The following is a 15,524-nucleotide window of genomic DNA, read 5'->3' on the forward strand; positions in this document are numbered from 1 at the left end:
CTGAACAAATCCAGCAAAGAGAAAAGAGGCAAAGCAAAAGCATAAAGCGACGACTGGATTCAAAAAGTCCAGAAAGTGACACATTATTCCTAAAAGATGTGAAAGAATGAAGCAGAAGTGTGTGAACTAAGGCTAAAAAAGGATGACAGTGATTTCTAGCCCTGTGCGGGTCGGCTCCACGGGCAGCGTTTGCATGTTTTGATGTGATGGAGGCAGACAGCCAGGCCTGTGTGGCCAAAGATAACCTCTTCTAAAGAGCAAGAGTCACGACTGGTCTGCTCAGCCTTTCCTCTCCGTGCACAACGTCTCATTCCTGCACTGTGGACCTTACATGCGGTGTGGCTGCAAGGAGAGGGGATCTGACAGAGCAAGATGATATCTAGCACCAGACTGAAATGGAAATAAGCCTGCTTAATTATCACAAAATAAGCATGTCAGTTTGGAGAATAATTTATTTACTTTTTGTTTATTTTTCTTTTTTCTTTTAACAATTGTAGTTATCTGGCAGGTCGTTCACATGTTTAATGATAGATTTACTCTGATACCATTTAGCCAGAAAAACAAATCTGATATTTGCACTTTTCATCTTTAGACATTTTTTTTATGTTTTGAAACTACATTTGTATCTGAATTCAAAAACAAAAAGAAGAAAGAAATGGATGCAAAACTAATCAGTAGACTTTCATAATCTTCATCTGTCCTTTAATAAACTAAAATTATTTAAAATAAATGTTGGCTGCATTGATGTTCTGAGTAATAATGAGAAACAAAAATCTTTTTTTTTTTTGCATATCCATTTGCTTTTGAACCATTCACTTCTTTATGCACGTTCTAAGCATTTATTTTGCTTTTGTTTCACAAAGCAGCACTCATGTAAATTAGAATATGATGTCGGGATATGTGAAGCTCAGCGGAAAAGCTTTTTGACAATTATTTGTTTTATTCTAATCTTGGACATTAGGTGATTGCCATACAGAAATGTCCCAGTTTTTCTCCTTTAACCCATTCACACCTAAGACACCTTGCAGCTTTTCAAATTGTTGCTACAGGTTTCCTCAGGTTTAAGCTGTGTGTTATTGAAAAGGACACTGAAAATTAAGACAAATATTGTAAAAATGCAAAGGTGTTTGAGATTGTCCCAATTTACACAAAAACGCACAAAACCCTAAACTTTATCCAATCTTTACTCAACTTAAGCTGCATTAAAGCCAATTCTGCTTTCTGATGAATTAACTTTTTTTTAAATGCATTTATTATATAGCAAAATAAAACCAAATTCACCAACTTCAATCAGAAGCCAACTGATTGGCATATCGACATGAACCATTTATAATTACAAGTAGACAAGTAATGTCATTTGTTGTAGGAGCTACAATCTTTGCTTGAGAACATCAACAACAATAGAAACTAACTTGTTTAAATGTTGTGGTCCCTTCAGATGAGTTTGCCAATACAACTCGTGTTTTTCTCCAGCTTGCCAACGTCCCATCATTTCCCTCAATGCATGACTGCCCCACTGCACTCTTCCAGCACAGTGTTCTCTCCATCTGCCCTTTCAAAGGGACAAAGGCATTACAGTCCGTGAAACCCCCCCCCCCTCCTTCTACCTCTCTCCATCTCTGCTCACTATCTTAAGTGGATTTAAGCCTTGAGTCTTCCTATCCATCAGTGATTTCACGGTGACCAGCTCTGCGCCCTCAGATACACTCACACAACCAGATGGCAGCAGTACTGGAGCATGTGTACTCGGCTGAGGAGAGCATCTGCCATTACTCTCTCTCACTCACTGTAATGCACACAATCTACCACACACTGGTGGCTTACGTACAAAAGCACTGCCACCGGCTGTACAGTACCATTTGTCTAGTTGGCCTGCAGCACAGAGAACACACAAACACTGACACGGAGATGAACCGACTGCTCAGCAGGAGGCTGGCATAGGCCGATTTTCATCTTGACTGGCCTGATCAATGACCAACCAATTCAACATTAAGCAAGATGCAAAGTTTTTTGGGGTTTATTTATGATCATTATTTTAAGATATTTAAAAATAAAGTTGGAAGAATCCAACTTTAAAAATTACAGAAGTTCACTTGAGTCATCTGAAGGTTTAGTAGGGAAAAAGCGACTGGGAGTTTTGATTCTTCCTGCGGCAGAATTATTTAGGATGTTGTCTTAGAATAAGAGCTGAAAACACACAGCCGTGACATTAATTCACAAATCCACTGCCGACAGGCTTTTTATTGCATAACTGTCGTCAAAATGTCCTTCATGTGCAGGACGGCGTATCTGACATTAATGAGTTGTGATGTCCCAGCTACAAACATAAACTGTCAACACAGCATGACAGAAGTGACTACTTCTAGTGCCAAGCAGAAAAGGAGGGAAAACCTCACAAAGACCATCCACTGAGACAAAACAGGGAAGAGGCGATGGAGATACAAAGAGGCCATAATTAAATAAAAGGGACCCAGAGGAGCAGAACAAGTGAAATTATTAAACAGATGACCCAAAATGGAGCCACTATTGAAAACAAATTAGAGTTGAGCAGATCTGTTAAACCGAAGGGTTTAAAAGAAGTTTTATATTTCTACAAACTATCGCACCGTGCATGAAAAATAACATCAAGTGGTAAAAATGTCTGTTTTTAATTTATACAGATATTTAAAGGTAAGAATGTTCATCTTGTAACATGAAGTAATTAAAGAAAAAGAAATGCTCAGTTTTCTTGATTTGTGCATTTCACAATTCAGTGTCCCATATCTTAAATTAAATGCCATCTAGGACAGCAGCAGGAACAAACTTATAATGTCCAAACAGAAATGACAAAGTGGAAATGGAGATGAGTTTTCTCATTTAATTTTTCTTATGTCCCCTGGGTAAAATAAATGACTAACCAAAAATGACTTTCATTGCATGTAAAGGGAAGTTGAATGTAGAGGGAAGGTTGTGAGCAGCACATACATGAGGGTGGCTGACAATTAAGATATTTCTCCTTGGTCTGATTGGTTGTTTCTGACCAGGAGCTGTGCATTTCTCCACATGGGTACATTACCACAAGGGGAAGCTGGAGGAGCTTGATTTTTTTTTTTTCACAGATTATCTGTCGCATTTTAACAAATGTGTAAAAAGAAAAAAAAACATTATTTCTAAAAGTTACATATTGCAGCTTTCTAACATTTTTTTAAACAATGTTTTACAAATAAACTCAGTGGAGTTCAATTATCTTCACTTTGTAAGAGTTTAGTGGAAATCTTAAGGAAGCCACTTACATATAAATGACTGAGGTAAACACAATTGGATTCTTGTAGGTTGTTACTGTGAATCCAGGCCTCTGAGAAAACAAAGCGGGACTTTTGCTGCTCTACACGGCCAAGACATTCTGCAGCATCCTCTGCTATTACAGCTCATTATTCATGAGATCTACATTAACCTAATCTCACTGGCATAGTCAGAGTCAGCAATGAGTAATAGATGCATCATATCCGATATCATTAAACACAACAAGGAGGGAGCATTTTAGGTAATCCTTCGCCATTGGAAAGAACATCCAATCACATGGTTTTTTTGAAGATTTGGTTTTAAATACAGTAAGTAGCTACTAATAGTACCCGATTCAAGTGAGAAAGAAGAGTAAAGGCTGCTGTAACACTAGAAGTTTGTAATTAGTATTCAAAGTGAAGTTTATAAAGTAAGATGTGAGATGAAAACATTAAATAAGCATTTATTAAAGACCCTTTAAACCTGTAAGTGTTGGACAAGCTGACATAAATCTTAATAATTGATGATTGAGTTTATGTGGATCACAGAATACAAAAAAATGTAATACGGATGAAAAAAACATGAATTTAAGTCACAGTCATGTTTCCTGTCACATTAGACACAAGTGCAACTTTATCTTCCATAAACAATATTTACAAAAAACAACAAGTTAAAAAAGACAATTTATCAAAATTTGATGCAACCCCAAAACGCTTAAGATTGTTTTTTTATATTGCTAATTTGCTTTTTGAATCAATATTTTTTTAGGTACTTAGAATATATTCACGTCAAAACATAGAAGTAAAAAAAATGATAATAATAATAAAAAGTAGGAAAAAAATTGAATTTAAGAAAATCAAATAATTTAGAAAAAAAAATGTAACAGATTTATATGTCCTAAGAGCCACAGAGATTGTTCCTGTGTTGACATGAAACTAAACGAACTGCAGGAAAAAAATAAATAAATAAATAAACAAATAAACAGTTAAAAATAAACTGTGAAAATAACTTGCTTCACATTACTTGTCCACAGCAAACACAAGCTGTTGACAATGCAGCTGAGCGTTCTGCGCCAAAGTCTGCAGAGTTTCACTACACCAAAATTACAGATCAAACTATACACGTAGTCATGGCACAACACGTTCAAAGTCTATATTTGAGGGGAAATATTTAATACTTCTCCATAAAAGCAAAATCTAAATGCATACTCTATAGGACTCTCTATATTTAATAAAAAGCATTACCTCCAGTAAGGATAAACACCTACAAGGCAAAACAATGAGCAAAAATGCTTAAAATGCAATTTTTCCTAGAGAAGCATTTTCAGATTCCCCAGATACTAATCAGGCAGGCAGCAGGAGACCACTTTTCCACATTATATTATCCGCTGGGCACATCCTTCTCATAAGCTGTACTGGCAGCCTCAGTAAAAAAAAAAAAAAAAAAAAGACATCAATTTTCCTTTATCACTGCCCTGCTCATCATTATGTGTTTAGTGCTGGAGAGGGAAGCTCGGAGAAGAACAAAGGCAGCCGACATTGGTGCTTCCTGAACCGATTTGATTGGCTGGTTTCATCAGACCACAGCTGCAGAGAGCTGAGGCATGTGGTGTCTGACTGTGTAACATTTCATCATTTCATGCTTTATTTTAATGCCGTGTTTGGTCTCTGCTTCTGGTTTTGCTCATAGAAAAAAATTGCCAGTGTATATGTGTCGCTTTATAAATAACAGAAATAATGTACATTTTGGATGCTAAGAATACAAGGCGAGCAATTCGAAGGTGATAAAATCCCATGTGGCAGATAACAAAATAAAATAAAATAATTCGGCTGCATGTCTAATTAGAGAACATCCCACCTGGGACTAAACAAGCAAACAAACAGAATGGCTGGGTAAGGGATTATGTGGGTTTTCAGATTAGGATTATATTCAAGGTTCCGGCTCCAGGATACAGATATCAAATAGACACATTTGTGTTTTTACAATGAATAATGGTGGGAATGAGGCAGCTTGTTCTTTGTTGCAAGCTGTGGAAATTAACTGGAGACATTTGTGCCCGTTTAGTTTGAAGAAAAATCCTGCTCATTCATCAGTATTCCAGCTACAGACAATGGGGAGGACGTGGGTTTGGGCTCTGTGTGTGTGCAGCAACGTGATTCTGACTCTTGGCTTCTGGGTAAATAAGCAATCACTGCAGACCACAGGGATAATCAAGACAGGCAGAAAAAAACTGAGGTACAGACAACAGTACAAGAGGAGAACATGCTACATCTATAAAAAAAAAAAAAAGTAAAAGTGGAAGATGTCCTCATACTGGAGTACTACTGTATCACTGACACAGACACATGTATATGACAAAAATAAGAAAATAAATAAATAAACGAGACAAAAGACAGAGCAACCAGGGCAATGTGGGGATGAGGGAGGAGTCAGTCTTGCTTGATGTTGGCAGGACCCCATGCTTTTCCTCTGAGATGGGATCAGTGAACACTAATAAGACACACAGATAAACACAAACCCCTGCTCAGCACCAGGGATCAGACAGTCACCAGATAATCCAACTGGAGGATAATAAATGCTCAAAAAGATTAGAGTTGTATTATTAAAGCTGGATTGTTAAAGATCCATTATGAATATCCGCAGTTCATAGGTGTCTATAAATGACTAAATGGGGAGCATATCATTTTGGGAATATTTTAAAGTGAATGACCGAAGATGCATCCCAATTACATTGTAAAATGTAAACATTGTAAAATGTGACCTTAAAAAAACAAAACAGAAAGTAAACAGCTGGTTTAATGACTGTAGGATCATTAGGATTGCAAAAGTTACTGTAATTTGTTGCTATGTCTTGCAGAAAACAGTCCACCTTACCCAAAAGATTTATACAGCGAGTGTCGTTTTTACATTGTCGGATGTTCTCCTGATATCCCACACTGACCATCCTGTTTAAACTGGCTTTGGGAAACACCGTGCTATGAGTGAATAAATATAATAATATAAAATTTTGAAGCATTTTTATCCAGGCAAACTCATGCAGTACAGCCTACACAGAGGAAGCCTTCCTGCTACAAGCAATTAGCCTTGAATATAATGCTGATGATCCATTTGCTGTGATGGATGCTAATGTGAACCAGAGGATGAAAAATGCATCATGATTCTAATAAGCATGTTTGATTGGTTTCCATTACTATTTGGGTGTTAAGCTGTTTTTGGCACAAATGGCAGATTATGCAGTTGTTTAGCAGAGGACCTGATCAGAAATTTAGCAGTTACGTTGATATCAATTATGGCCATTCTTTTTTTTCTTCCCCCCCCCCCCCGATACCCAGAATATTAGTAAAGTTCACTTAAGAACAAATGTGAATTGACAACACAAGTGAAACACAAATAGGTGTACATTAAAAGAGTGTTTATGTACATCTTTAGAAAGAAGTGAGCCTGGCTGTAAGCTACACACCAAAAGCTTTGCAGTAAAACAACCGAGAAGTAGCTGCATGTATTCAAATTCTACAACAAACTTTGAAAACAAAGATGATACGGATGATTTGACTCTCCTCTGGCCTGAGCTGGTGGTAACATTCATCTTCTATAAAAGCGAAACCTGAAATCCAACCAGTCAAGGATAATGTAACTGGGCAGCAGAATAAACTCAGACCTACTGCTTTGTGAATGTCTAACATAACATGCGGAGTAGTCATCATTTTCAATTGTGACTTCTGTGACCTACAAACCTAATTAAATTACACCAAGTGAGAACCATCTGACACTTTGCCAACCCACTGCAACACTAGAATACATTTCCTATAATGCTACATCGGGCATCATGAAAAGGCACTATTTAAAATATTACCCTATAACAGAAGCCATCAAATAGCTAATTTGGTGCCTTTGGTTGAGAGTTGAAACTTGATTTACTAGAAATCAATAATGCAAAGTTATTAAAACAAAGTCATTCAGGTCAATGACAGGGTTAAATTCATTACCAAGACTGCGTGAGTGACAATGACCCTGACCTTTGAGATAATCAGGATCAAGGCTTGTGGATGGGATTTAGAGAAAGACAGACAATTTTTTTTTTTTTTTTTTTTTGGTCAGGGAAGCTTGGCTGAAGATAGTCAATTAGGAATTTATTTTTTAGACGATCTTTTCTAGAGAAGAATGTTACATAATTTCTCCATTTCACATATAAATCTAAAGCAGTGGGTTGCAAAGTGGGGGGTAGATTACCAGTATCAAAGTATGCTAATGCTTCAAAAGATTACAGTCTCAGTATCACTAAGATTTTCTGTCCTGCTTTTCTATTTAATACATGCATTCATTTAGAACTGCATCTTTAATCCGTTGTAATAGGGAAATGAAATATTTGTTCCAATTATAAAATATGTTACTCCATTTTCTTTGTTATTATGCAATCTAACTCATTTATAATCGTTGTGATGTTGTTAAGGTCCTTTGTTAAAGGACATTTGGTTATCTCCATGAGAAAGGAACAACAAAATGACCTTTCCAAAGCTTTGCTGCATCCTGTCTGCAGACCCCTGAGAAACTCCTAAAACTACCGTTTGATCACGACCTCTGATCTCCAACAGTCTGTAAATAAAATGCTCTTTCATCATGTCTCGTTACCCCGACACTAACAGGTTACAGCCCGGCGACGGGTTTGTTTTCTCTCCAAGCGACTTCCTCCAAAATTGCCCCTTCAAACTCAGCTTCTCTGCAACAACAAACAGGGGTTTATTTGTCCAGTTCAGTCAAGCAGAGCACTGATACGAACCCCCGGCTCTGCGTCAGGATGAAATACCACAGCCGCTCCACTGGCATTCCTCACTTCCAAGTCCCCACTCCCACTCCACTACATTTTTTTGTCCGAGAGTGTGCGTGCACTACTGTGGCCTCTGTGTCCCGCTCCCACGTGATGGAGCTGTGATGCCCATTTTAACTTAAGCTGAAACCAAAAGCTAAGACGGACAACATTAGAGGATGAAGGAAAAACTGCCACAATACCAAGGACTTTAGGCATCAAAGTGTATTGTTTGAAAATAAAAACAAAGAATAAATTATTACTGACCTACCAATATCAGTTAAAAATATAAAAAAATACCCCCCCCCCCTTAAAATGTGGGACATTCATTGTTTAATTGAGGTGTGCGTGAGCATGAGCTGGATAACCAGCATCAAGGTCTTAGAGCTGAATATACTTTTCATCACTGCATTCCTGTTGGCTATGAATTATTTTAATGAGGTCTAGAGAACTTGCTGTAGTGACCAGAGGTTTTTTTTCTTTCTTCCAACTATGTAAAGCACACAAGTGCTATTTGCTGCATCCTTGCAGTCAGCTGGTTGTTGGAATGTTCCTACAATTTTCCTTTGCTCACAAGAAACATAAAACCAGCAGTTAGGAAGGACTTCCTGCAACCACAGATCCAGACAGTCATGGTGTGGAAAGAAACCTGTCTCTGCTGTTGAGTTACTTTCAATTTTAAAAATACTGCTGGGAAACTATGAACATTGGTGTTAAGTAGATGACCGGTGCTAAGGTCACATTTGTGATAGAAAACAATCTTAGAAAAATAATAATCACTGTGTTATATTATTAATAATTTCTTGTTTTGCTTTGTTTTTTTTTTTTCAGTAGTATTGAAGCAAAGTCATTTTTAATCAAGCCATGAATGTCATAAAGAGTCAATAGTTACATAGAATATAGACTGACGCTTCACCCTCTCAGTTCAGTTCCTCTGTAATTTCCAAGTTTGTGTAAATTATAGGCATAGTCAGAGGATCACCACCAGTCAGTAGTTTTAAAGCAACACTTCTTTGAAACAGCACATGACAATTTGATGGTAAGAAAGGCTATAAATATGTTGAATTTAATGGCTTGTATACCTTAATAAAAAACAACATTTCTGTTATAATGCAGCCATACTAAGAAACGGTGGTTTCTAAAGTACAATATTGGCAGATAATAAGGTGATGTCAATTCCTTCCTGTGGGTGTTCACCACTTACTACTCTGTTGTTTCAGCACCACTCAAAATTACAACAGATCTGTTCAGCTACTGGATTTATGGGGGGAAAAAAATGGAGTACTGGTGTCTTTTGCAGGAAATGAGTACAGAGAGAAAGGGGATAGATATGCAAGCAAAGCTCCCAAAGTCATGTTGCCACTACACCAACCACCAGAAGCTGAAACACGAAGTGAGCCATTAACAAGCAGCTAAAAATATATTGAATATATTTAGCCAGAGTTTAATTAAATGTATATGATGCACCAGAAGCAGCGCTACAATCCAAGAAAAGTTGTTTTGCCAAAATAACGCAATTATTTTTTTTAATGTATAGTTTATTTAGTATCTTACAGTATATTACACTGTAAATTAAATTCAGTATTCTGTATGTAAGAGATTGTTGAAGGGCAATAAAGCATAATAACTTAATTATTTTTATTTTTGATAAGCTTTTTATATATATTTGAATACTTTTTTTTTTTTTTTTTTTCGATTTACTTCAGAAGAAGTTTCAACATAAAGCCATCAGGGAAAATGTCATATTTTAAAGCTGTTCTTCTAGTTCATGCATTGTTTGTCCAAACTACATGAGCAATTATTTAAACAAGTGATTTAAAAAGAGACCAATATTAACCATAATTCATTTTCCATAATTGGGCAGCTCCGTCTTGCATCACAAAATGCATATCTTAGACCAGGTTTAAGCTCCACACTGCCTGTTATCTGAAGGCCTTCTGAGGAAACTTGTTCAGTTCTGGTGTTTCTCACCTCAGTCTTTTTCCCCCACATCATTTAGCAAAGAGGGTGTGAGAAAATAAGGCTAATTACTTTCACCTCCCTCTCTGTTCTTGGTCCCTACAGACGTCTTCCAAAGAGTGATAATTTAGGTTTCCTAAAACATTCAATAATGTTTGGAATAGCATGACGATGGTAAAGATATGTCTGAAGCAGACCCTGGCTGTGTGGGTTTAATCTCTGTGAGGCTCCAAAGTTTTCCTTCTTTTTCCAAACAGTTTATTCCACATAGTGCAATAAAACTAAAATCTCCCTTCACCACCGAGACTTGCACACCTAAAAGGCTTCTATCGTGTCGACAGACACATGCAAGCACATTACAGTAAATCTCAACAGCAACAAAAAGCTTTCCGACTCAGTGGTCAACTTTATAGACGCTGTCGAAACACAAATTTACGAAAGGAGCTGCTGACTCCTAAGCGTCATCATCTTATTATCCCTGCGCCTCTCAGATGGAGCCACTATGCATTTTTAATCACCAGCCATGTATCAATTATTCAGCAGTTGGTGAATTTATGTCTCTTTACCAAAAAGGTAGTAATTGAGGCAGTCGTTTGATGAATTTATGTCATACATCCCACCAAGAGAAACAAAATAAAAGTATTATTTACATATTCCTTGGTGTAAATGCAACACACTATTGCCAACCACATTTTCACAATTACACACAAAATCATCACTTAATTGGTAGCTAAGTGTTTGAAATGTGGCATGAAGTTATTGAACTTATTTAATGATTCCCCTTTTTCATCCTGTAGATCATGACATGAATAATCTTCCCATTTTCTGTTCTCCTTCTAAATCAGAGTTCCTAAACCAGGTGTAAATAATACATACGCCTACACACACACACACACACACGCATTCATACATAATGTATACGTAAAGACATACCTATAAATACACACACAAACCTACACACGCATCCTCAACCAAACCACAGTGCTTTATTACCAGTCCAAATCCATCACCCCTGTACTTTTTAACAAGAAGCTTTTTGAGGCTTTTCTTAAACAACCTCACTGTTGGAAACACAGACACCAGGCACCTTTTACAAATCAACACATTTTCTACAACATTTCAACATCAGTCTGTGGTAATTTCAGCCTGCAAGAAAGCAAGAGGCAGCCATGCTTTCAGAAGATAACAGGAAGGCTCAGCTGAGTAAAGGCTCAACTATTTTTTTTTGTATTCTTTTGTCATTTTTACGTTTCAACATTGTCTTATACATTATACAAGGTACTTTGAAATGTTTGCTGCCAATTTGGGAGATAAGAATCTTGGCAGTGCTAGAAAAGAGGAAGTTTGTGTTGTCAAAACAAAACTGTACATTTTATGAAAAGCATTATGACATTTTACAGCATTAATGAAGGACTTTAACAGCAGTAAAATTTGACTCACCAAAACTCTGTTCTCCGTCTTGTCTCCTTTGATTTCCAGTTTGACTCTTTTCCTCAGTGACAACTTCACCTTCCTCCCCACTGCATCCCTCACACTCTCTACATAAGGGACAAGAAAATGAGAAGAGAGTGAAACTTAAGAGGAATATCTGTCGAGTCGAGTAAATACCTGTGTTGGGAATGCTATTTCCCAACACAGCTCAAGATCCTATTGCCTTTGGGGGGAATAATTTCCAGAAAAACTAGATGTTCAATGAAAAGATGTATTAAATCCAATGTTAATTGACTTCAGGAGAAAGGGTTTTTATTAGTTCTCATTTAATTTCCCAATCCTGTGTGGGAATATTTAATTCTGGGAGTTGTCAGTGAATGAGATGTGAAAAGTCACATCAATACAAATATTTTTTTTTCTTAAAAACTAATATATTTTAGAAATATCATTACATTTCTACCAACAGAATTCTGATATGTTGCACCACTAATTTACAACCATTCTCATTTATATGATGACTGCTTAGCTAGCATTGCAACTGTTCTAAGCCGTGTTTAAATGGCGTTGGTAAGCCGATTCAGGCCAGGTGTAAAACAAAATGACTTGTACCATTTGCTTTTCATTTTTGAAGTTTGTAAAAAAGACAGTCTTCAAATGCTATTCTGGTTTTTCTCAAACATTCTTGATGCAAATGAGTCCAAGTGTAAAAAAAAAAAAAAAAGCCTCAAATTCTCAGTCTGCTGATTCATCCCAGAGAGAAAATCTGGAACATGGAGACCAAAAGATTGAGAAGGATTGAAGAAGTAAATAAAAAAGAAGTCTTTTTACAATATGGAATGACATGGAAAGTCAAAGAAATTCAAAACACCATTCCCAGGTCTGCCTGTTCAAGAGAGTTCATCCTGAAGGCTGATTTATAGAGGTTTACGAATCCTAAAAGTCATAGGATTACAAGACCTACATCACGTTCTTCCTAGATAAAAAAAATATATATGCCTTTGGCAGTCAGACAGACAATGCATAATTGTAATTTTCAAAACAAGTGTGCAGGGAGGAAATTTTTGCTTTCCATACACACGTATAAAAATTGAGTATGGTCACGAGAAAACAGACCAGAAGTAGTAAATGGCCTGGACTTGTGGTTCACTGACTGTGTACGTGACTGTCAGTGAAGAGGAACACTCTACTATTAAGGATAAGGTTAGCTTTAGTGAAATATTTGCTAAGGGGCATCGAGTGTGATGGAGATAAAGAATGAGAAATGTCATGGCATGAACAACATTGCCATCGCAAATTTGGTCACTTTGAAATTTCTTTAAAAGGAATTTAAACATGGATTTGTTAGCCCTCATACGCCGGGAACCCCCTATGTGACTCACACCTATTTTTTATTTTTTTTATTTTTTTATAAAGAAATTAGATGCAAACAAAAGGTCACATGAGACATGGTTTTCTGTTCCAATTCATTGTTCACACCCAGTAGGACCGTCATCAGCCAGACAACTAGTTTAAAAGGTATAACTGGGTCAACCACCTCTTCACACTATGCATTCACTTCACACACGCATGACAGCTGACTTCCAGCAGTATGTGCACGCGTCTGACACGGGCAGCGTTTCTGGGAGCGTACATCTGTATTGGCATGCACACATCCCCGCCTCCAGGCTTCCACCCACCGTCATCAGATCAAAGCAACGCTAATAATTAGGTAGAAGACGAGAATGGTTCGTCTGCCAGCCTGAAGCTTTCAAAAATAAACATCACCAAATGTGAATCCTAATCCTCAGCAGAATTGCCACTGCACAAGCACAAAGTAAAACACATGGAGGTGAGTTTTTATTTTTATTTTTTTATGTTTTATCCAAATATTAGGCCTTTCTGAGTTCACGAGTCTGGCCATCTTGGGATCACATGCAGAAGGTATCTAGTGGTTTGTCAAACGTGGTTGTTCTGTCAATTAATGAAAGGATTTCACAAGAACTATATATTTATATAGAGACAGGTTGGATTGAAAAACAAGAAATCCGTGTTCTGACATAAACTTTGCTTGATCATCACTATTCTTCACATCCATCTTACAGAAACTTGTCTCCATAATAAGTGCATATATACCCTTCGAAGCAGGCCATGCGAGTGAACCCACACACTGAGATCAAATTGATTCTTCACTGCTGAGATGATACAACAGTGTCCCGATTATCTCTGCTAGCTACAGTGTGATCCTACAAATTGTACATCTAATCAGCTCTGCCGATCTCTTCTCTACTAAAAATTGAGTCCCAGAGAAATTAAAATATGTTTATTCTGAAAGCTTTAAGATAAAAGTTAGTAGGCGTAAGAACTAGTTATGAAAGACGTGCAAGAGGATATAGAAAGTTCTGGTGTAACTAAGCTGAAATCATCAATTTAATTCAGTCAACGACATCGTGAAGACTTTTCTTCTTTGGGATGCATACCAAGAGGGATAATGCATGATGCTAAATCACAGGCAGCATGGCAGTAAACAATAACCAGTCTACTGCTCCAGACAACATCCCATGACTTGAGAGTCATGACTTGCTAGATTTCCTACGGAACAAGTAAAGAATGGAGTAAATAAATCAACAAGAGTTTCAAGAAATTCCAATGATAAAAGTCGAAGTTGCAAATATTAGGTGCAAAGAAGTTGATTACTTCAAATGTTTGACGAATTTTATCCAGTCACTCACCTGCCTTTTTATTACGTACACCTGTGTTCTATTGCCAATCACACGGCAGACACTGGATGAACGGCACCCTTCTGTAGTCAAAACATCCAGCAGAAGTATAGCTTCCCTTTGTGTCAGAAATTTAAAGTTCCTCTGCTTTGTTTTTCCCTCAACTCCATGCAATTGTGATATTATTGCAAATAAGCTGATTTTCTTCACTTTTCTCTTTCCTTCATCTCATTGTGATTTCTTTGCAGCTTTAATATTTCAATTTCTAACGTCTATGAGAGGTTTGATCATCAGGGGCAACGATGGCCTATTAAACATGTTTTCTTATTTGCATGCAGATTTTTGCTGCCCATTACTTACATTACAATTGTGCCACCGCACTCTGAAACTATGATGACGATTGTCATTTTAATATAATGTCCAGTTGTAGTTTCTGTCTTAGTCAAGAGGGAAACCTGAGGAGAAGACGACATCCTTAGATTCTCAATGCTCCGATTTAAAGATCATTCTGAATTCTTCTTTTATCCTTGGTCTTTCTTTCTGCAGGGTTTTTTTTTTATTATTATTATCATGGCAGTTGTTGCGTAACTTTGGCTCAGCTGTCAGTTTGGGGGAGTTAAACCAACAGAACATATAGCAGTGAGAAAGAAAGAAATCTTAATGATATTCTACACCGCCTAAGGGTTTTCACGACTATGAAATAGGCCAAAAGCATCTCGGGCTTGTAAGAAATGAACTCTGAGAAACAGCTCAATATTACACCAAGGTGTCAGACACTGAATTTACTCTCCCAAACAAAGAAACCTTGATCTACAGCCAAAGAGCTACAGGACACAGAGATTATAATAAAGACACATAAGTGAAGCACAAGAAAGCAGAAATAATGAGGCTGCTATGAATGCTAAAACTCCAGGACAGAGATGGGAGATTGGCCCAGACTTTCTATATAAGGAAAATGATCCTGTGAGTAATGTGCACAGCCCAGACAGACAGACAGACCACTCACATCTTAACTATTTGGCTTTTCCTCCTAACATAGTCCACATTGTGAGCGTTCTGTGGCAAAGCTCCATGGATAAACAGCTTGAAGGTTCAGTCCAGCTGGACCACCTTCACATGATAAACTCTGCATAAATTGCATATATTTAGAAGGATAATGGTTTGCAAACCCTACAATAATAAGAAGGAAACAGTTGTCAGTGGAGGAAAAGTGTTGCACATTCAAGAAGATAATAGCGCAACTTTAAAGAACATAATGAATGGCCACTCACTCTAAACACACATGGAGCGAATGATCAGAGTGGGATAAAGCAGCGGGATCAGTAATTGTTTGCAGGAGAGACTCGTGGTTACAAATCACTGCCTGTTCTTAC

At 37.2% G+C, this 15,524-nt stretch overlaps 1 protein-coding gene across 1 annotated transcript in view; it reads right to left on the minus strand.

Moving 5' to 3' along the window:
* The window catches only part of LOC106931798 (F-actin-uncapping protein LRRC16A-like), a 51,415-nt gene that overhangs the window by 33,927 nt on the left and 1,964 nt on the right, over window positions 1–15,524 (minus strand). Inside the window, exon 2 of the mRNA XM_088014245.1 lies at window positions 11,465–11,562. Coding sequence (XP_087870371.1) covers window positions 11,465–11,562 — 98 coding nt within the window. The remainder of the gene's footprint in view (window positions 1–11,464; window positions 11,563–15,524) is intronic.

This window comes from Poecilia mexicana, unplaced genomic scaffold, assembly GCF_051168715.1.
Source record: "Poecilia mexicana isolate PSO_F unplaced genomic scaffold, ASM5116871v1 scaffold_16, whole genome shotgun sequence".
In the NCBI taxonomy this organism is placed as follows: domain Eukaryota; kingdom Metazoa; phylum Chordata; class Actinopteri; order Cyprinodontiformes; family Poeciliidae; genus Poecilia; species Poecilia mexicana.